The 23,820-nt window shown below is 40.1% G+C and overlaps 1 protein-coding gene across 2 annotated transcripts in view; it reads right to left on the reverse strand.

Annotated features, from left to right (window-relative positions):
• The window catches only part of nfixb (nuclear factor I/Xb), a 172,758-nt gene extending 151,137 nt beyond the window's left edge, over nt 1-21,621 (reverse strand). Inside the window, exon 1 of one of the 2 annotated variants that reach the window (XM_060901522.1) lies at nt 21,449-21,621. In XM_060901522.1, the coding sequence (XP_060757505.1) occupies nt 21,449-21,475 (27 nt within the window). In that variant the 5' untranslated portion in view covers nt 21,476-21,621. The remainder of the gene's footprint in view (nt 1-21,448) is intronic. The other variant, XM_060901524.1, reaches the window with a different exon arrangement.
• Between the last annotated feature and the right edge of the window lie 2,199 nt (nt 21,622-23,820).

A 23,820-nucleotide genomic window follows, 5' to 3' on the forward strand; every position in this document is an offset into this window, starting at 1 on the left:
CATGAAAGAAAAAAAATCTAATTTAAATGTTTTCCACATTTCCACAATGTTTTTTTTACACAAAGACTTGTGCCCCGAGTAAGGCCTATAAAACTGCAGTGCATTAATTTACTGCGTTTCAAATGAACGCTGAATAATGTCTATTTTGTCAAAAGGGTGAGCTAATGACAAAGCGTGGAGCAATAAATTTTGGTTTTAAAAACTTGCATCCTTACATACATTGGAGGCTAATTTGATACAGATCAGCGCTCCACCCAAACCCAAGAGACTGGTGAGGTTTGTTAATGGAAAAGCTGCTGGAGCAAAACTGAAATTTGTCCTGCTGGAAGGCCTACGGAGATTACTGTAAAAAATATTGGCAGAACTAAAACTCACTGGCTTGGGAGAAAGAATGTACGCACCCATATTTATGAAGCACATCATTAAAAATGACAACACAGAAGCTGTGCTGCATGTGAATTTATTAGTGTGGACTGATGGAGTTGCACTGTTTCCAGCAGCAGAAGGAAAGGTGGCTGTTGAGAAATGCTAAAGAACTTTGTCTCTTTATGCAAGTCCTGCCTGAGACTGACTGTTTTTCAGATACCTGAATTCTATGCACCTTCCATACAAACAAGTAAATTTGAAGTAAAAAATCAAGCATTTTAGTCTTGGACAAAAAGGAAATTTGGAATAATGTTTCATATGGCCATTATCAAGTATGTGTTCTAGCCGAAATGCTATTGTATGTGTTTTATTCAGGTCGAGATATATATCTGAGAATTTTAAACATGCTTAGGTTGATCTTTGTCCTGCTTGTGGTTTTTCCACATCACTGCATGGCCTGATTTGGGTACGGAGTGGTTCGCTGTGTGTCCCTGACTGTGACCCTGACCTCCTCCAGGGAGAACGGAGTCTAACTTTGCTCTCTGATCCCACAATCACACGGAGAGAGATTGTGCCAGAAAAAAAAAATGAAAATGTGCTTTAAAAAAAATGTCCACATGTACACAGATATTTTAAAGGTATGATATTTTTCCCTCCATTGAAAAAAACCCCCATCCTGTCCAGGTGAACAGCATTTTTGAAAATATCTCCAAGAAGAAAACACACACAAAATAAAAAAATGAGCATGCCAGCCCAATAGGTGGCGATAGTCCTTGTATGTAATAATAAAACACAAGCGAAATTAACTTTTAAGCATTTAATTAAATACAAACTTACAGACCACTGATCAGCAGCCATGACAAACACAGTTCTAGCACACTTTATTACACACGCAAAAACACTGCCACTGTGACATCAGTGTTTAAAAAAAAAAATGTCAAAGTTTCTCTGCTTTTTCAGAAATCCATTAAGACCAGAACTCCACGAATAAACTGTTTTCAAAAATATCCATATACGTGTGGATGAGACCTGATTGTTTTGCAAGTAAAAGCCAGAAATAGTGAGACAGCAGACTGAGAGAAGGGTGTGTGTGCAAGAGTCATGTGCTAGCTCATGGTGGCATGGGGATGCCAGCCCAGACATGTCAGCGTGCCAGCACGGAGAACACTCCACTACAAAAAGACAGCAGAGCAACACATGAGCCATGAGCCATGAACCATGCACGGTCGTCTCCTGTGTTTCAGAGTTTGTCACACTGAAACACACTTCTGTCCACACACACGCTTCCACACTCAGAAAGAAAAAGAAACTGTGTGGGATTACACTTATGTAAAGGTGTTAGCCAAGGAGCAGGCGTGCGTACGTGTGTGCATGCGCGCGCGCGTGTGTGTGTGCGCGTGTGTTGGCACAGGTAATGGACATGTCTGCATGTCCTTTTCTAGCATTCTGCTGCAGGTCTGTTTTGCTTTCTCCACAGACACACTCATCTGACTCACAAGGCTCGATAAAAGTTAGTGTTGAGGAATACAGACTCATGCAGCAGTCATGTTTCACACACACATCTCAACAGTCCACATAATCAAATCTTTTATGTGTTTTAGTGGCATCCGGTGCATCCATTCTCCCACACTCGCACTAACATGATAGTCTCACTTTTCATCTTATCAGTGCACCTATCACAGCACAGTCTCTTCCTTTGTAGAGCAAACAATCCATCCAAGTATCAGTTCAACTCCAAATACCTGAGTGTCAGTCAGCACAGGGAAATCTGGGTATCAAATGAAAACAAACAATTTCTCATATCAATCTCACTATCTATGTCCAGTGAAGGTTCTCTTTTACATCAGTCTTTAGGGTCACTGTCACTGTAGGGACTGTAATAACAACACACAATAAACACACCATCAAAAACTCCATTCCATGCTCCATGAGTCCCTATTTGTGTGTGAATTACGCTCTACAATTATATTCCTTTAACTAAGCATACAAAAGATGCACCCTTGAAAGAATTTCATTTCAAGCATTTGTACCCTAAAATGCCAGTTAAGAACCTTTGTTCCTGACTGTGTTCTTGCTTCTGTATTAAACTAAATACTAGCAAAACCTTGTAAAAGTCCTTTCGGTAATCAATCTACTCATTACCTTTGCACCAGCTCATTATTTAAGACCACACAAGGAACAATAAAGAACAACCAAGAACTTCACCACAGAAAAATAAATAAATAAATAAATAAATAAATTCACACACACGCACTGATCACAGGCCAGGCAGTGATGCAAAAAGATCTTTGAAGCGGTGCTTGGCGTGGTTTGTAATTATCCCAGTTTACAAATCGGCACGTTACTATGTGTGAAATATCTGCAAGCAATTTGTGGCCGTGGAGGGAGTGAAGGCGCAGCATGGCATCGCGCTGCATCCCAACGGGCATGTACAGCACATTCCAATCCCACTGCCACCACCACATTATCAGGGACGGCGTTTAGCAGATTCCCCAACATCATCCAACGCACTTTAAAGGAACATCAGGGTGTTTTTTTAAAAGATAGTTTCTATTTATTGCATCTGTAGTGTGTGAGCAATTACCATGGACAATAATGTCAACACATTCCCTGCACTGAGAAATGAACAAAAAAGAAATAAAAAAAGGCCCATCAACAAGTGGCCCAAAAACCTCCTGTTCAGATGAAACAAAATAGGATAAAAATGATCAAATATTCCTTAAAGAACTTAACACAGTCTGTATTTACTGGAGAAATAGCACATATCTCACACGAAACAAACAATTCACAATTACTCTTGCATGCACTGTTTCATGGAGATCCAGTCATGCTACATAACTTATGCTATGTCCAGCTATACTGTATACTGTGACTACACTGTCAGAAATGGGGATACAGTAGGAGTCTATTTCTGTACCCCAAGGCACAATCTGCGCTAATGTACCCCTTAGGGCTCATTACTGGACCTCAAGGTAACTATGTGTACCTTTTTAGGACCAAAAAGGTACATATATATGTTCCAAAGCATGATATAATGGGTACAAATGAATACCATAGAGGGTACTGCCCCAGTGACAAGCCATTGTACCCCTAAAGGTACAATAATATATTTTTTAAGAGAGTAGAGCAAAAATGTAGAAACGTAACAGACCTTATAAAGATGCTCTACTATACAGCATTACATACCGTAGATACCACACATACCAGCTTCTTCTCATCACACATAACAGAAGCAAGAACAAAATGTTGCATTGTGATGTAAACCTACAGATACAGGACACAGGAATTAAATATAAAAATGAGAAAATAATTTGAATGTTGTACTTATTTATGCAACAATGCAATACTGTTAGACTATTAGACGACTAGCTCACTGTTGGTGTGTTTTAATTTCTGTGTGCTTGTGCCGGGGGTGAACTTTCTAAATACTGTTGCTGTTTTGTTTTTTTTTAACATTTTGAAAGACAACACATTTCCAATAAGACAACATAATGCAGGTAAAATCAGGGAATTGCAGGTTACAAATATAAATTGCGATATTCATGTATTTTTCCAAACCTAATCCACAGAGATGGGTCTATAACTTCACTTGATAAAAACATTCTGAACCATGATGAGTAGCAGATCACAGTTAAACTGGCAAAGAAATGATCGAAATCTCCCATGGTCGAATTTACTGGCTGTTTATTATTCCTCTTCTGGTCGAGTTGCTTTGATGTGCTGATAGCATTGTTATTGTAGCATTATCTGAAATCTCGAGCCTACTTAACTTGGGTCTGATTTCAACATACCACAAAGTTATCTGCATGGGCCGATGCGCGCGGCTGGCACCACTCTGATTTTCGTGTTCATTGAGATTCAAGCCGAGGCTTAGCATTGTCAGGCCTATAGAGAACGCTGGTGAGGAGAGAAAACCTTTGAAAACGCAATTAGCTCAGCATGTCGGCACAAATCGTGGGTTTTTATTCACGCATGAACATGCTACTTTGACATGCCTGAAAAAAAATGCTAAAAAACGCAACACTTTGAATGCATACAAAGGGGTCTTTGTTATGAATGCTGGATCCATATAAGGTTAAAAAAGAAGAAGCCATGCTGGTTGGGGGGAACAAACAAAGTATCACATCAAACAAATAGACTAAGCTCCTATGACACTGACCACCAGTGTTCCTTTCAGTCAGCCGAGTTCTGACATCATCTGACTATTCCATGCTTGCAGCATTCTGGCTTTGAATGGACAAAGGGCAGTCTACATCATGTATAAACTGCTCCCAGACCTCCTAACCTTAACCAATCATGCCCTGGATTTTGCCCCCTCTCTCCTCTTTGCTGTAGAATAATGAACGCTTCACATGATGGGTAATGTAGTAGCACATCCAGCCTTTAACTGAAGGACTAAGTGCTTTTCACAAGAAAAAAAGAAACTTCTGCCAAATTGATTAGCTGCAGAAGCGAACTTCAGTCTGAGGATATGGTATCAGTCTGGCCTGAGTTTCTCAAAAGCATCTTAGCACAAAGATCATCGTTAAATGATAGAGCGAGCAGTACAATGAACTCTCTCTCTCCTAGTTAAGACGCTCTTAAGAGGCTTTTGGGAAACCCACCTCTGACCTCAAAATACCTGAAGAAAGGTGGAAAGAAGGAGAGAGATATAAGCAGCAAGAAAGTGTGCAGAGAATTTAAACCTTTTCCTTACAGCTGACTGTACAGTGGAAGAATCTGGGCTAAGCAAGGGGTAAAAACATATTCCCCCTTTCAGGACAGTTGCCCTCTTTGATATCCCATCATGACTTGGAAGTGGTCTCTTTGTGAACAAGAGGAGGAGAGGTGCAGGTTTTGAAGTAGGAATACACTGTTCTTGCTAGTAAACACAAGCACAAGATAAATTATTTCCCTGGCGCTTATGTCGGAAATCAAATGTTTGAACAATATTAATTATTTCAATGTGTTTTTTACAGATCAAAAAGTGGAATTGTGTCAGGCGACAATAATTTCTCAGGAAGCTCCTGTACCAAAGTCGACATTTCGACTGGTTCAATCTCTTGCCCATCCATAGGGTCATCGAACAAACACTGATCTAATAAATGTGAAACGGCAAAGATGAGGTTAAAGTTAAAACAGTAGTGAAATGGGGTAATAGTGTACTGCACGGAATCTGATTTAAGGAGAAATACATTCCAATTCAAACTGCGAGGACGATCATTGGATGGAGTTTGAATGAATTTGAAAAGTGCTAACCACACCTAAACTCTAATCATCATAACCATCATAATCTTTTTTTTTTTTAAACTGAGCCGTACAGATTGTTACAAATGTCACAAAAGTGTAAGACCGTGCTGACTGCATGACAACAGTGTCGTAGTGCTAAACTCCTAAACTGTGGGACCACGCAGGTTCACACAAACAGGGCATTTGCCGAACACTGAATGCTCCGCAATCAAAGAAATAAAGGGGCAATCTAGCACAAAAACAAGAGATTTCCCCATCGCCAGTGCCAACGCAGCCGGGCCCTCCTCTCACAGAACAAGGGAAGTACTATTGACTAAATCCCCCCTCCTCCTCTTCACTGCTTCTCTGTCATTCTCCTGCTCTACTATTTTTCTCTTCGGTCGGCCCCCTCTGCCAGTCTGTGAGGCGCAGTGCCAACCCTTTCCACCGCTGGGCACTTTGCCCTGCCCTTTATGCAAATGCTTTAGCGCCGGCCCCAAACTCACAACCCTGCCTGTCTCCTCTCTTGCGCTTTCTTTCTCTTGTTCTTCTTGCACCCTTTCATTGTCACTCTTCATCACCATCCCCAAGCACTCACCACCCTTATTGATCCTCTTTATCCGCATGCTCGCTCTCTTGCTTTTCTTAGTCACTCTTCGTCTTGTCTTTCATTCTCTCTTTTCATTCCCTACATTGTCATGCCCTAATAAAAACCCTTAGATATCAGGCTGTCAGGTCTGCGAATGTCTTCCCTTTGATAGGGTGTCATTGAGGAGCAAGTAAAGAGACACAAAAGTAAAGAGCCTACAGGTGTGTCCAGACTTGGCCTTGGCAACAGAGAAAGAGAGAGAGAGAGAGAGAGAGAGAGAGAGAGAGAGAGACTTAAAATCATTCTATGCACCATGTCCCAGACCTATAGGGGTCAGCGGTATCTCTGGAGTGTCCCGTAATTCTGCAGAGGAAGACTTACTGACAAAACTTTCCGTGCCTGTATTAACATGGACGGACAAGTTCAGTCCTTGAAAGAAAGAGTGAAAACCAAAAGGAAAATTCCACTCTGAAACACATTAACATATAGTTAATATTGAAATATTTGGGAAATGCTTAGTGATTGTGGTGTTCATTTTAGTTGGTGCTGTTGTGGTGACGTTGCTAGTGCTGTCACAATGGCATTTAATGGGAGACAACATTCAACCATCTCAAACATAAGTGATAATGGTCAGGTTTCTCCGCGAGCTCCTGAAAACAAAAAAGCAATGCCAGACAATGCCTTAATAATGATCCAAGGTAAAAATTGTGGTGACAGCAAGTGCTGAAAGTTACAGAATGCACTTCAGGTAGCTATGACAACGCAGTTCCACAATAGTGCTGATGTACGACTGCGTATTAGGGCCACTGTAGGAAAAAAAAGAGAGCTGGGAAAGCGGGTAATATTCCAAGGTAAACCTCAGAATATCCGAGATTACAGTCAACATTTTATGAGAAAAAAATTTCAGAAACGCTCTGAGATTTTTGTGAGAAAAAAAAAAACTCAGAAATTCCAAGAAGCCACAAATTCATGAGAAAAAAAACCTCATGCTTCCTGGCTGCAATGCATTCTGGGAAATGTTGGAGAAAATCTCTTAGTGCTGCTATTCTTTCCTATTGCGCGAGGAGGAAAGACTGCATTTTCCATAACTCTCGACTCAGCCATGTTATCTGTGCTGGGATGATGTTAATCCAACCTTGCAAAGTTAAGCGATTTGGTTCCTTCACAAAAATGCTATTTTCCAAGTCTTTTTTTCTTGTAAATTTGTGACTTTTTAATCTCCAAGAATATCCTAGCTTTTTCTTGTAAATTTCCGACTTTAATCTGAGAAATTGAGTTTTTGCTCAGAATATTACCCTCTCCCTCAGCTCCATTTTTTAAAAAAATTTACCTCTTTGGCCCTAATACGCTGTCGTACTGACAGCAGTATTAGCATGAAAGATAAAGCTTTGGAGAGTGTACAGATGAGGAGGCAAGAGAGCTGGACAGATGAAAGGACTAAAGTGCGACTGCATCACTCTCTCTACATTGCAAAAAATACCTAAAATATGGGCAAAGTCAACTAATATTTCTCCTTATTAGATTTTTTTTAAACAAATATAAAATTATTTTGCCTATTTCTACTTATTTTTACTCCTTTCAAGTTTATAAATTCTTATTCTTTTGGCAGATAATTTTGCTTTTTCAAGTGTTTATCCAGAAGAAGCAAAATGATCTGCCAATAAAATAAGAATTGTTTAAGCCTGAAACCAGTAAATATGTCTAGAGATAGATTTTTCCTTTATTTATGATATCATCACTTGCTAAGATTTCATACGTACGTAGAGATGAGACAAGGACTAATGTTGATGAAAGAAGCTTAAAAAACTTCTTAAAAAAAGTCAACTCAGAATTTCATTGCAAAGTACTAATATGCAAGTAATTCACACTAGGTTTTTCCTTTAACTGACACTACCTTAACGCCAACACTGTCTATTTAATAAATCCAATCCAAAATTAGCCTCTATTCCAGTTATTGTCGTCGCACCACTGTGGGTTGTGAACAGAAATGCAGTTTATTAGAGAACAACGTTTAACTTCGTACAAACAAATGTCTCATAAAGTTACCCAGGCTAAGACGAAATATTCCTGCTCAAACACTAGAACATTTAAAGATGTTTGATGTGCACAGTCCTCTCATACACCCTTTTCCTATCGGTAAATATGATTGCCCACATCCCTTTCCCCTCTTCCTGAGCAAACTTCCTCATGTTGAATTAATAAAGATGCTGCAACCTCCCAGTATCAGGAAACCAGAGAGCTGACGACAAGCAGCAGCAGGAGGGGTAAACAAAAACATGGCAACAGCCAATCCGGGGTCTGAACTGTCCCCATGGCGATACTTAGACACCCATAGCCAGTGGGGACACAGCATGCGAACGAGATGGCTTCAAATTGAAAGACTTCATTGGCTGGAGGGAAAAACAGAGACACGCCCTGTTCTCAACAGGGCCCAATTTGGCAGTTGGAGGCCCCCAAAAGCATTAGCAGGGGGTGTTCGTTTTACACGGAAATTTAATAAATGGAAAAGCACACAGAATTAAAGCTCCAAATGCCACAAGCACGCTGTATTTCAAGCTGCCATTCCAAACAGGTGCCTCTCTCTCTCTCTCTCTGTAGATATACACTCATCAGCCACTTTAATAGGAACACCTGTACCCCTGCTTATTCATGCAATTATCCAATCAGCCAATTATTTGATAGCAGTACACAGCTTCAGTCACTGGTCACATCAAACATCAGAATGGGGGCAAAAATGTAACCTCAGTGACTATGACCATGTCATGGTCGTTGGTGCCAGACGAGCTGGTTTGAGTATTTCCTTTTTTGTTCTCTATAGTTTACACAGAACAGTGCAAGGAGAATAGGTCGAGCTGACAAGGCTAGAGGAACTCAGATAACCACTCTTTACAACTACGGTGAGCAGAAAAGCATCTCAGAATGCACAACACATCAAAGGCGGAAGGGAGGATGGGATGAGCTACAACAGGAGAAGACCATATCAGGTTCCACAGTTATCAGCCAAGAACAGGAACCTGAGGCTACAGTGGGAACAGGCTCACCGAAACTGGACGGTTAAAGATCGGAAAAGGATCAAGCGATATATATATATATATATATATATATATATATATATATATATATATATATATATATATATATATACCCAGAAACTCTGTGCACTTGTATTTTCATCTTGCAATTATGTAGTTTTGTGTCATGAAGCACAGGTTTGGTGGGCAGCATCACAGAAAGGAAATGAATAAGGTCTTTTACTTTAAGCTCTCAGATCAGGATTGGTAACTATGGGATTTACTAAGACAGTCTCTCTCTCTCTCTCTTGCTCTGGAGAGACGTAATTGGGTTATGGAGCACAACCACATCATTGTTTTAACAGTGGAGGGATTGTACCAGCCGAAGTCCCACTAGTGACATGCCTCACTCACAACAAATGTATTTTAAGGCAGGAGGCATCTCTTTCTTCTGGACATATATATAACGTCTTGATTCGGCTAAAGGAGAGAGAAGAGAGGGCAGGCTGAGAGTCTCAATTGTGCCTACATATCTATATTGCTCTGATCTTGGCACAATGAGCGCCTCCTAACTGGTGTAATATGGTTATGATACATTCACATTCCTCAGAGTCTTGGGGGAAATATAATACGCCTGTATCGGCTGATTTAATCACATGCTGCTTCCAGGGCAAAGAAAGAGGAGAATACAAATAGCTTTGCAGCGAAAAAAAAAAATCCTTGTGCAAATAGATCCCTTTAAAATATATACATCAGCAGATATTCAAGGTGGAACACAAGCTAAATGATTGTAAAAAGAAAAAAGGGAATTGTTGCAAAAAGGGGACCAATGTCAACAGCCCAGCAGGTTTTGTATACATATTTTGAAAGAAAAAAAAACTGATGAAAAAATTGTCCTGTTTCTTTACATTTCTTTATGCAGGACTGAAGAAGGCTAGATTTTGAAACCAGCAGTCCCCACTACACTTGCTCTCCCGGTTGAGGTTTGAAAGTGGCTCTATGAAAGCCCACTTGTTCCTGTGCTGTGTGAGTTTTCTCAGCTCACATATGGCTCCTATTCGAGACATATTCATCTGGCACATCAGGCCCTCTGCAGCTGGACTGAGGAGTGAGAGACAGGAGCAGAGAAAAAGGGTGCAAGGCTAAAAAAGATGCCAAACTCAAAGATAGGTGAGAGAGGCAAAGTTTTACGATCCAACTAATAACAAATCTGCATAAACGATTCCGTGGCCCTATTTAATCACCAACGGCTGCAGTCTCATCTGCTCAATGAGCTGTAAGAAATCCACTCTGTCTCGAAATTTGCTGTCAGTACCAAAGAGGGAGAGCCTGGAGGAGTCTTAAATTAGCATTACTGTCCTGGCATGTAAACCTAAGGACAAACACACACCCAGCTGCTTCCTGCAGCCACGTTCTCTGCACTTTACTGAGCACAAGGCAATACAGAGGCTGTGACTTTAACTTCAATTTGAATAATTTGTGTACTTTTCCATGTTGATTCTATATGTTAGATGGGGGTTAAAACCTTTGGCTGAAGAAAAAGAAAGCACAATTACTTCAAGACACCAGTCTGACTCAGTGACCTGTGCTGGTGTGCCTTTTACTCATAGAAAGGCAAGGAAATTAAAAAAGTGTTGACTTGCAAAAACAAATATGAGCAAATATAAGAACAGACACATGATGGCTTCTTTTAAACAAAACGTCTACACCTTATTTGGACATTTTTGCATATGATCTCACTCTGCATTACTACACTGTGTGTGTAGGCTCTGCAATACTATTGAAGAAACATTTCTGTGGAGAATACTGAAAAAACCCTAGATGGTATGGCTTTCTTTCCTTTCTTTCACTAACATTAAAAAAAAACGCGTGAAGAAGTCATGAAATTCATTTACTCGCTCATCTCAGTAGCCACGTTATCCTGAACAGGTTTGTGGGGAGTCCGGAGCTTATACCACACACACATACATTCACACCTGGGGTAATTTAGAGTTCCCAGTCTACCTACTGGCATCTTTTTAGGAGGAGGAAGGAAACCAGTCAACACAAGAAGAACATCCTCCAAAACTCTACACAGAGACATACCCGAACTCAGTGTACCAGCTTAATGTCTCATCTCATCTCATTATCTCTAGCCGCTTTATCCTTCTACAGGGTCGCAGGCAAGCTGGAGCCTATCCCAGCTGACTACGGGCGAAAGGCGGGGTACACCCTGGACAAGTCGCCAGGTCATCACAGGGCTGACACACAGACACAGACAACCATTCACACTCACATTCACACCTACGGTCAATTTAGAGTCACCAGTTAACCTAACCTGCATGTCTTTGGACTGTGGGGGAAACCAGAGCACCCGGAGGAAACCCACGCGGACACAGGGAGAACATGCAAACTCCGCACAGAAAGGCCCTCGCCGGCCATGGGGCTTGAACCCAGGACCTTCTTGCTGTGAGGCGACAGCGCTAACCACTACACCATCATGCCGCCAGCTTAATGTAGTCAGGTTATTTAAAATGTTTAAAAAAGTTATTTAAATGTATATTTCATATTGTCAGTGATATGGGGCAGCAGTTTGAAAGCTCCTTAACCGAGTTACACTAATGAGGAGGTGCGTGCAGTTTACTCTCCTCTTAATTTGGAGCTGAAAACATTGATAACGTTACTGATAAATCTGCAATTTTGCTTCCATCCACTTCATTTTTTTACTCTTTCTTACGCTTTCTTTCTGTACTAATGCAAATAACTAGCTCAACAGCTGATTTATTACACACATATATATAGAGAGGATATTACACGGGAGCGCGAAGATATGAAGTTTATCTTTGAGTGGTGAACATATTCACGAGTGAGTGCAGTGAACAAGTGAAAATATTTTCAACACGAGAAGATAAACTTTATATGTTCACAACACTGTGTAACGTTCTTTATATTACATGGACACATCCATAAAAAAAACAAGTTAATCAAAAGAATTTTAATTTTGAACCGGTTCACAATTTTGACAACATGCATCCAGTCAGCAGCAAAACACTGGGAGTGACATCATCAGCATGAAATATCAGGAAATATGTCACTCAGATCTGCGATGAATTTCTTATGAAAAATACGAGTTTTTCTAGCATGAGAAGATGAAATTCATATCTTCACGCCAAGGTGTGATTTTCTTTTTATTATATAGACACAGTCACAAACAAAAAGTACCCAAATTTATCAAAACAATTCATCGATTGCCTCATGAGTGACATATAGAGATTTATGTCACAGTTTCGGTTGTCCATATCCCGGATGTAACTCATATGAAAAATATGAGTGGTGTATTTCCCACTAAACACTTGTGTCCATATAATATATATATATACAGTACCAGTCAAAAGTTTGGACACCCCTACTCATCGATAAGTTTTTCTGTATTGTGACTATTCTCTACATTGTAAAACGATACTGAAGACATCAAAACTATGAAATAACAGATGGAACATATATGGAATTATGTGGTAAACAAAAGTGTTAAAAAACAAAATATGTTCCATATTTTAGATTCTTCAAAGTAGCCAGCATTTACCTTGACACTTTGCACACTATTGGCATTATCTTAACCAGCTTCATGAGGTAGTCACCTGAACTGCTTTTCAATTAACAGATGTGCCTCATCAAAAATTAATTAGTGCAATTTCTTGCCTTCTTAATGCGTTTGAGATCAAACAGTAAACAGTAAATAATAAATAAACAGTAAATAGCTCTAATCCACAACTGCAGTAATCCATATTATAAACTTTTTATTTACAATGGAATACATAAAAGTATTGATAAAAGGAAAATATGTGTATCTATGTGTATTTTATTGGATACAATTAAATATTGAAGAATGAGAATGTTTGTCCCAGCTGCTGAACTACTGAACAGTAAGAGACAGAAAGCGATCTCTGCCCTGCAATGTGTCACACTACACTGGGCCTGTCTGAAAAAGGCCTCCAGCCTGTGGCCTGAAACCATAGCCAGCAAACACTCACAGGAATCTCTCTCTCCCTCTCTCTCTCTCACACACACACACACACACACACACACCCTTGTTCTCTCTCTCTATGTCTGTTTGCTCACAGCTGCAGAGTCTCTGCTAGGTTCATTTTAGGTAAAGATATGCTATATTATGCAACAGAGTATAGATTTCCACCACTGGCTCTGGACCAACTTCCTGCTTGCACGAAGAAAAAGAGAAAGGGTAAGGATGAGAGAAGAGGCTATGTTTTCTTGTCTATAATGTAGGCATAACACCATGAGACCGGGCCATACCACCAGAAAACACATTGAAAACTCTTAGATTATTGACCTGTGTTGTCATTGTTTTCATGTATGTTAGTGTATGCTCCAAGACAGAAAAAAATAATAAAACTTCCTGTCGTGTGTTTAGCTCCTAAACTGTCTGACACCTCACACACTCACTCTTTCTTCCTCTCTCGTGCTCTGTGGCTCTCACTGGATATCTGGATAAACACTTTAGAGTGAAAAATAAAAATATACAACTTCCTGTCATGGTTACCAAGGTTTTCTGGCTTAATAGTGCGGACTGAGATTTGCTTCTGGGAATCCATAACACTCATTACATGTCTTAGCTAACTGGAACGCTATATCACCCTATGAATATAGACAAAACACTCACACATTCATTGCTATTGACCAAACGTGTGAAAACGGGATACATGCATAATAAGTGGACCAGCCTTTATGTTGGACTAACCAATCAGATCCCGCGTCATCTCTGGCAGCAACCAATTGTTGTTGCGAAAGTGAAGTTTTTTGATGTTACTATGCTGGTACAGATACCTAATTATGGATGCAGGCATGGGCATTGAGAAAATGTGCTAATTCAATGCCCTTGGACATGGAGACAGGCTGCATGGGTCACAGTGATTCGTTGTAGGGGTTAAGAGTCAGCTTGAGGCCAAAGCACACGTGGCATGCTGGCAATAATACCGCTGTCTTTCAGTAAAATTCTCTCATACACACCTCCCCACATAGCACTGTTTGGGGAGGTGTGATGTCTCCTATCGCCACCAGATTGACACAGATGAGTCAAGAATGCACACCTGCGTCCCATGTGCTTAAATGTGTGCAGGTGTGAGAGGTGGGTGTGCACAAGTGTGTGTGTGTGTGTGTGTGTGTGTGTGTGTGTGTGTGTGTGTGTGTGTGTGTGTGTGCGCGTGCAAATGCATTATGTATGAAGGTAGATGGTTCTAAATAAGCCAGTTTATTATGATGAGGAGGGAAAGAGCGAGAGATTTTTCAGATTTTACACTTACACTGGGTCACTGACTGTGATAAAGCTATATTAGGATCTCTCCATTTTTTCACATATATCCAGTAATTACAATGACTACATCTATTACTGCCAACAAATTCGTGCATACTCTTAGAAGAAAAGGAACAAACTGTACCTTTCTGTGTAAACAGGTTTCGTTCCTGTTCCAAACAACCCAGGAATCCATTTGCAGACCACGTTGAGTATACAGTTTTGGCTAGTAACGCGTACAAACCAATCTATGCAGACAAAGATAGAACCAATGAAGCAGGAAGCCAGAGCAGGAAAAACTGCCTAGCAACACAGTGATGCTCCGCCAAAGCAATGCCAAGCCTGGCATAGCCACCTGGTGTAAATGTCCACGCCCTCCAACTGAGAAAGCCTCCTCACTCAACGAAGAAAAGTAACAAACCAGACCAAACAGTGAAAAAGCATCAAAAACAGGCCAAAAGACCTTGTGGCATTTATACCGATGGCTAATCAGATTAAATACATGGTACAAGGCCTCATCTGACTTTACCAGAGGCCCTTGCCATTTTATCATACAGATGCAAAGAGACGCCATTTGGTCTGCGCCATTACAAGAGGCCTTCGCTGTTTTCCCACAGATCTTGGTTCTGATCAGCTCTGATCGTTTACTTGCTTTTCGTCCAAAAAAGAGGGAAAAAATATGTTCTGTGGCTTATGTATATGCAGCCTCAATTATGTAATTTGCGCTTGTGTTCGAGTGTGTGTTCCATAACCATGGCAACAGCACAACATATCAGCAACCGCAGAGCCGCAGTGGAGCTACGGGCAGTGCCAGGGCTCTGCCAAGGCCTAATCCGTGCCAGGAGTGACATGAGCGAAGGGGAAGGGAGGAGGATACACATACTCACTCACACTCACTCACACACACACACACACACACACACACTGGATATCCTCCTATTCTTCTTGGCTGGAGACTCCCATGGCAATAGCAGCAGGAATTCATTCTCCACGGATACTGGGACAGCTGTGCAGATAGCGAATAAGAAGCGATCGATTCGGCCTCTCTGCATACAGCTTGAGAGAAAAACACTAAATACTCTTTAATCCTGATTTTTAATTCCCTTCACCCAACACCATTCAGCCAAATTCAGGCCACACAGTTCCTGCAACCAGCACACTGATAGCAAAACAACAAAAGGTCTTTAGTATTTTATTACCCAATAAAAATAAAATCTTGTATTACTCTCTGTAAAAGGCCATTTAGATATGTATATTTAAAATGTACATGACCAGACTCTGACAATACTAAGAGCAAATCAACTTAATGAATTATGTGATTGAAATGATTCAAATTAAGGGCCATCTTTATAAATGTCTGGTCATTTCAAGACGAAGATTATGAGAATAACTCAGATGTTGTTGTTAATAATCCGCATAAAGCAAACCGGAGGAGAAGCCATTGGGTGTAGAAGACAACGGGGGCTCGCAAGGAATGAATAAGTAAAAGGAACACAGTGTCCCGTTGCACCACTGCCATTAGTCCCTTTACAGCAATGAGCCTAGCTTTGTACTATACTGCCAATTCCTGCTCAAGTCCAATCACAATAACTGTCTGCAATTCACATAAAATCATGACGCTGTGGGCTTTTAGCAAACAGGACAATATTGGTATATTTCCTTTTCTGACTCAGTTTTACATTGTATTATTGTTGTTGTTGCTGTTGTTCAAGTATACAACCTTCTTCCAATATATTCCTCGTGTGTGGTTCTCCTTCTGTTCAAAATTTGCTACCAATGTAGTAATCAGTTGACAGATTCTACTGAGTTGCTGGAGAAATAAGAATAAAATGTAAATTGCTGTTCCAGTCAAAAAACTAGGAAACTGCAATGCTGACTAATCCACTGATAACGCCACATGGGCCTAATCTGCATTAAGGCACTGGTCTGCAGCCTTGCCATCATGCCTGTATGCACAAGAACTAAAAAGCAGTGAATGAGTGAATAATGAGATGTTTACGCAGCAGTATTTTTTGAATTTACAAGCGAACAGTGCTGAATGTGTGTGTATGTGTTTGTGACTTTAATTTGAAAATGTCCAACAATTCTGTTGGTTCAGACCGTGGTTTCATCAGATTTAATCCCCTGAACAGCTGTTTCAAATCATTTTCCAGGCCTGGGAAGCAAGAGCGGGCGAGCAGGAAAGCTGGAGATGGATTTAACATTCACCTCGACAAATCTGACTAAATGTAGTTTTCAGAGGAAGTCTATAGGAGTTGGATGACCACAGACAAATATATCCATTTAAGCACAGTGTATCATGCATCAGCTAACATCTCTTTCAAATATACTGAGTAAATGACTCAAGAAACCATTATGCAGAGATCAATACTGAATCCTAGTCTAAAAAGCAACGGCAAGATTAAAAAAAAAAAAAAAACAGGTATAAAATGTATGGAACCTCAGATGACACGGAAATTGTAAATGTAAATTAATATTTTAATGAGACCAACACTGTAATTTAAGCGTGTCCTTAGTGGGAATGTTGACAATGTGTCATAACTTTAGTGATGCTAATTACAGAACTTTCTTTTGAACAGGAATATTAGCAGGCTGCACCCTTTTAAAACAACTTAAACTGAATCAGGGTTGGACAACTATAGTCTAATAAGTTCGAGCCGACAAAGCTGTAAAAGTTTATACAAGTAATTATTGGGCCTTTATGAGAGATGTTCCTGAGACTCCTGAAGCCTACTTTTATTTTATTTTGTGGCGTAAACCCCATCTGACATGGCCACCTTCTCAGTGCTTAAACACTTCACAGTGTATATACATGTATTTCTATATAAACACCTCAGCACTTTCACCAAAATCTAAGAGTAAAAAAAAAATCTCCTGCAGATTTGCTGAAAATTAGAGTGAAAATAGCGTTTTCACAACTGCAAGAAAACCGAACGAGAAAAAAAAACACCAGCAAAATAGCCAACAAGAGTTTTAAGTAATATTACATATAATGTATTAATTGCATTGTGCAACAGTTGTACTAATCCAGTTGTTTTAGCAGATTACAACCATGCTGACCTGTTGCTGAGGTCAACATCCTACTTATGACTTTATTAGCCAAATCCCTACAAAATCAATGATAGAAATGAAACTAATTATTAGCAAGGCCTTAAAACGCCACCTCAGCAAAAGCAAATAAATAAATAAATAAATAAATAAATCAAACAGTGAAACTGTTTGGCTAATATTATTAATGATAATATAATATCAATGGTATTAATGAACTGAGAATTTCAAATATGACTCATTTCTTTTGCTGCTTATCAGAGCAATCTTGTTCAGAACCAAAGCAAATGCCAGGCTATTATACAGTATATTGGGAAGATCTGAATGCACAGAATGTTATTATTGAGTTATCCATTTATTTATTTACCTTTGTAGACTACAGATGTTTCATTAATGCATAATGGAAATATACTGAGCCCTCTTATTTATTATGCAATTAAGTACAACGGTATAACAGAAGATTATTAAAAAGACATCTGCAAAGTTGCTGGAAATAAACGGGAGATTAAAATGAGCGGATCTACTTTAGAGCTACAATGGATCTTTTGTTTACCCTGATTGCATTTTTTTTTTTTAATTCAGATATCTTCCAGCACCGCGGATGGAAGTTCATCTCGCCTCTAAAACTCAAGCACAAGGATCTGCCATTTCCTAATCTCCATCATGCGCCGATCCCCCGCAATCCAGACCGCACTAGGGTCCAGAAAAGCTTTTATCCCGGCTCATTATTCATTCCACTGTTTACACCCGGTCATCTCCTACTTCATTACAGATACGATTTTTTATTGTTAAGCAAACACGCAAAATGCGACAAGCAGAGCCGCTGAGTCGTGAGCGCGCCTTCAGGGGGTTCGAAAGCGTGCACGCGGGGGCACACGCACACACACACACACACAAGAAAAGTTGTGACACTTCAGAAATTCCTTCCCGCTTAGTGATGCCTAGAAAAGTGCGTGTGTGCAGCACGTGCGCGTTTGTGGCCGCCGCTTCTGTTATCAATTACGGTCTATAATTAATGGAAAGAGCGCGCGCTCTATAATGCCGTCAGACTGCAGCACAGCCGCGTTGCACTGTAATGATAATGAGTGGTGTTCATCATGGACCTTTTTACATTCAAGAGCCTTTACTTTACACAAAGCTGGCTAACATTGTACTGAGAAAACCTCAAGGCTACAAAATGTTAAAGGAGCAAGGGGAGGGAAAAATTTTTTATATATATATATATATATATATATATATATATATATATATATATATATATATAAACTTGTATGCACAGCAATTTTCTCTAGGCTACATCTTTTAAAAAAGAAAAAAAAATCCTCATCCAAGCTATGAGCCGCCGAGGCCATTTGGTAATGTTATAATACTGCATATTTATTTTCCCAGTTACATTTCACTCACTAATGCTGTTTCACCTGGAGCGGAGGAACTTAAGGGTTCAATGAAACATAAGCTGGTAAATATGTGGATTTCAGGCACAGGAGATAAATCTGCCCTGATCCGCTTACAGAAACACAACCCAAGCTAGAAAAACTCCCAAAACGGAACGTGTGCGAAAGGTTCAGCCTGCTGTCTGAATAAAAGTGAGTTCTAACAAATGTATATGAACTGAATTTCCCTCTTATCTACCTACACCTTTGATTAAACACTGAGACTATTCACTTACCTTAAAACTGCAAGTGCACTTATTATTAATTTGAAGTGTTAGTGACCATAAAAAAAAAGAAATTATTCATGGATGAGTGAATTACACTGTTTCACTCAAGTGGTATGCTAACTATTGTTCTAAGTATTGAAAATGGAAAACAGACCACAGCCTGCTAAATAAATGAACCAGCAACAGAGGCATGTGAACAAAACCGTTTTAATAAACCCACTATAAAATCAGGACTAAATAAACATCATATGAATGCAACTGTCTGGTGTTGCATGAATAAAACCAGCATCCCTAAAAATGACCTGAATGTGTGCAGTAAATCTTCATTAAACTGTTGTGCATGTGCTGAAAGGCAGCTATTTGTCTCACACTCTGTGCAGTAAAAAATAAATGCCGCAACTTCTGTAAATACAACCAGAACAGTTAAATACAAATATGATTAGTTGAGTTAGGCAAGAAAAACCCAAGCATGGTGACTCCATTGTTATGGGTCAAAACCCAGACAAAGTGTATAAAAATGTTTAGAAAATGTTGAAGCTCGCTTTCTAGTTAACAGAAAAGAACACGTTACAAGGAAGTATTTGGATAAATGTGGCATTTCTCAGTAAAAACAGACAGTTTGTGGTCTGTCCACGTGTAAATGTCAGCTGCCCCCCCCACACACACACACACTTGCCTCAAAAATTCACAATAACAACTCCAAATTAGAATGAATTGCATACTAAAATACAATTTTGTATATATTGTTTAAAAAGGAGGGGATATACATCCATGCTGAATTTTTTTAAGGAAAGGCAATTACAATTTGGCAGTATCTGTAAAGCATGGAAAGCATCGTTGATAAACCTGATGTTAATATGCTGCAATAATTGCAAAATATCTTCTAGTTTTCAGATAATTGTGAAAACAATCAACTGTAATAAATTAATACACTTAGGTAATAACGGATAATATGTTAAGTGATATGTGCACAATGGTATTAAATTACAGGGATGAACATGACACCCAGTCCCTTGACTAGACCTGTCGGAAGAATTAAATGTTATTAAAAATTAATAATATCTAGCCTATATAGGCCTTAAGTACTATTTTTTATAACAAGTATTTATCATCATCAGTAATTGTAGTGTCTCTTTTACAGCCTACTATAGTGTGTGTGTGTGTGTGTGTGTGTGTGTGTGTGTGTGTGTGTGTGATTAATTTCCTTTCATAGGCATCAAATGCATTAATTGTGAAAAGTGTAAAATAAAACACTACGTGTGTCTCGAGGTAAGCTCAAGAATGTGCACGGCTTCATATCTTAGATAACACATCAAAAGTCATAAATAGCTAATACAGGCAGCACAGAAGAGTAAGCAGGATTAAAACCCCAGTTGTTAGTGCATCGATTAGACCACATATTAGCCTACATATGGCTTTTGAGTGCTCGCACATTTTTCCAGCTCAAACTGTAGAATTATTTCTGTGGACGCATGCATTTCAATCTCTTCCAAAACCTGAGTTAGAAACTGAGATATTAGCTGAATCTGAATGCAGTGAAGCATTTGTTCAGCCTGCATCTGCAGGAAACAACAGCGAGTCAGTACATGTCACAGCAACACAACCTTCTCAATCACCTGAAATGCAATGCACCGTTCATTAGTTCTTGAACAAAAACAAACAAAAACAATGCTGTCAGACTGCGTCCCGTTTATGGAGCGTGACAGTGACCTCTGCCCCTGTCAAAAAACAACAACAACAACAAACAAACAAAAACAGCAACTGGTTAGTGAGTGAGTGAGTGAGTCTAAGGGACTGACGATCCGAGACACTCGATTCAGACCTGATCTGCGATATGCGTTTTCCTCATTACAGACTTATTTATTTTTTAATGTATTATTTTTTTTCCTTTAGATAAACCCAGAAACACGAGCTGTAACTTTAAAACCTGGCTGTTAGTCTCCTCTCACTCTCCCTCATCCTCTTCTCTTCTCCCTCCTTTTTTTCTCTTTTTTTAAAATATGAAATAGAATCGAGCGACGCGCCATTTTCTCTCACAACCATGTTGCAGTGAAACGCCTCCAAAAAAAAAAAAAGTTATTAAACAGTGAGAAGTGGAAAAGAATCGCTCGGGTGAACCGAGTCAGTCGCGACACATCGACACACACGAGCTCGCGCGCGATAATAAGGAATAATAAAAGAATCACAAAACGTACGAAGGGGAGACACAGGAGGGGAGGGAGAGGGGAAAAAAGATCAACAGACATTCAAACAAACCCAGAAGTGAGTATGGTGTTTACCTGTGTTAAGCAGTACGGGGAGTACATGGTTATTGCGTTAGAGAGTGAATTCGCGGAGCTTATTATTGCAGATGGAAGGCAGTCGGCCGCGGTCGCTGCATTGCTCTCGCTCCCTTCCCTCCACAACGCACTGCTCAAAACCCCGCCTAGGCGACTCAAAGTGAAAGCAGCACACACACACACTCACTCCAAAGTTTGGAAGAGAGGGAACTTTTCCTCTCCCTCCCTCTCTCCTTCCCTCCCTCCCTCCCTCCCTCGCCTTCCCTCCCTCCGCTGACTTCCTCTCTCCTTTTCTTCCTCTCTCCTCTTGATTCCCCTCAGCACACAACAGCAAACGGTTAAAACAAGGTCGTACCGCAGTTTAGGTGACTTTATAAAGATATCCAGTAGAAATCACACATCCGAGTCTGCTTTCATAAAGCTTCCAGAGCACAAGTTCTCTCTCAACCATTTGGCACTGCCTTTATTTTAACTCTGTTTAACTCCATGCAAACACAGTCCCACTTGGCTATTCAGATATCAGGCTCAAATATGTACAATAATATCCTGGCTGGGGGCGGCATGGTGGTGTAGTGGTTAGCGCTGTCGCCTCACAGCAAGAAGGTCTGGGTTCGAGCCTCGTGGCCAGCGAGGGCCTTTCTGTATGGAGTTTGCATGTTCTCCCCATGTCCGCGTGGGTTTCCTCTGGGTGCTCCGGTTTCCCCCACAGTCCAAAGACATGCAGGTTAGGTTAACTGGTGACTCTAAATTGACCGTAGGTGTGAATGTGAGTGTGAATGGTTGTCTGTGTCTATGTGTCAGCCCTGTGATGACCTGGCGACTTGTCCAGGGTGTACCCCGCCTTTCGCCCGTAGTCAGCTGGGATAGGCTCCAGCTTGCCTGCAACCCTGTAGAACAGGATAAAGCGGCTAGAGATAATGAGATGAATATCCTGGCTGTTTTGTTGGAGGTACAGAGGGTTTTATTCCGGAACTTTCCTCAATATTATTAAACTTGTCATTTGAGTCAAGCTGATATTAATCCAAACCTCAAAAACTCATAAACAAGCAGAATGAAATAACCCCATTCAATTCGAGTGACCAGGCAAACAGGATAATAACTATGCAAAGTCAATAATAAAATGCAATATCTTCGATAATTGCAGCTTGTGATTTCAACTACTGTCACAAAAGAAGAACATCACACACTTGTGAAATTCCTCTCTGCATTTAACCCATCTGAAGCAGTGAACACGCATGTCAGCAATGAGCACGCATACATACCCATGCTAACAGCGCCCGGAGAGCATTTAGGAGTTAGGTGGCTCGCTCAAGGGCACCTCAGCCCAAGGTCGTCCCATGTTAACCTAACTGCATGTCTTTGGACTGTGGGGGAAACCGGAGCATCCAGAGGAAACCCACACAGACACGGGGAGAACATGCAAACTCCACACAGAAAGGCCCTCGCCGGCCGCTGGGCTCGAACCCAGAACCTTCTTGTGAGGCAACCGTGCTAACCACTACACCACCATGCTGCTCACGGAGGAAAGGAAGAACGAACGAACTATGGCTCTCAACTATTGTATGAAAAAAAAACAGATTGGCATGTAGACCGATGTTTCTGGACATTATATAATGTATAAACTCTGCTCTTTAGTTCGTAGTTCTGTGTTTCTAGCCATATAGAGGGGACACGACGTCTGAAGCAGTTACCACCAAGGTAAATAAGGAAGATGTTCTCAAAACTGATAGCATGTCCCTTTATGTGTCATACTGTGTTACGTTTGTGTTAAAATAAGGGAGAAAAGGACAAAACTGGTCAGCAAGTCAAGTGTTAAATCATGGTTCAATCATATTGCGGGTTGCCATTTAATTTCACATACATGTAGCCTACTGTACATTACTGATTTCTGAGTTTGTTTGTTTTGTTTGTTTGTTTGTTTGTTTGTTTGTTTGTTTGTTTTTGTGTGAATCTTGGTTAGATAAGAGTCATGTAAGAAAGGTAAAGTAGTCCTTGCTCCATGTTTTGAGACTGTAAGTATAAATCTTAAAAACAGAACAGTTACTGTCTTAAACAAATATTATATGGTCACAAGTGTTTTACTAGGAAATACATCACTCGTATTTTTCATACGAGCTACATCCGGGACATGGAGAACCAAAACCATGACATAAATCTCTATATGTCACTCATGAGGATATCGATGAATTGTTTTGGCAAATTTGGGTACTTTTTGTTTGTGAATCTGTCTATATGATAAAAAGAAAAGGGCACGTTGGCTTGAAGATATGAATTTTATCTTCTCGTGTTGAAAAACTCACATTTTTCATAGGAAATACATCACAGATCTGAGTGACATATTTCCTGATATTTCACTCTGATGATGTCACTCC

The sequence above is a fragment of the Neoarius graeffei genome, chromosome 20, assembly GCF_027579695.1.
Source record: "Neoarius graeffei isolate fNeoGra1 chromosome 20, fNeoGra1.pri, whole genome shotgun sequence".
Lineage (NCBI taxonomy): Eukaryota > Metazoa > Chordata > Actinopteri > Siluriformes > Ariidae > Neoarius > Neoarius graeffei.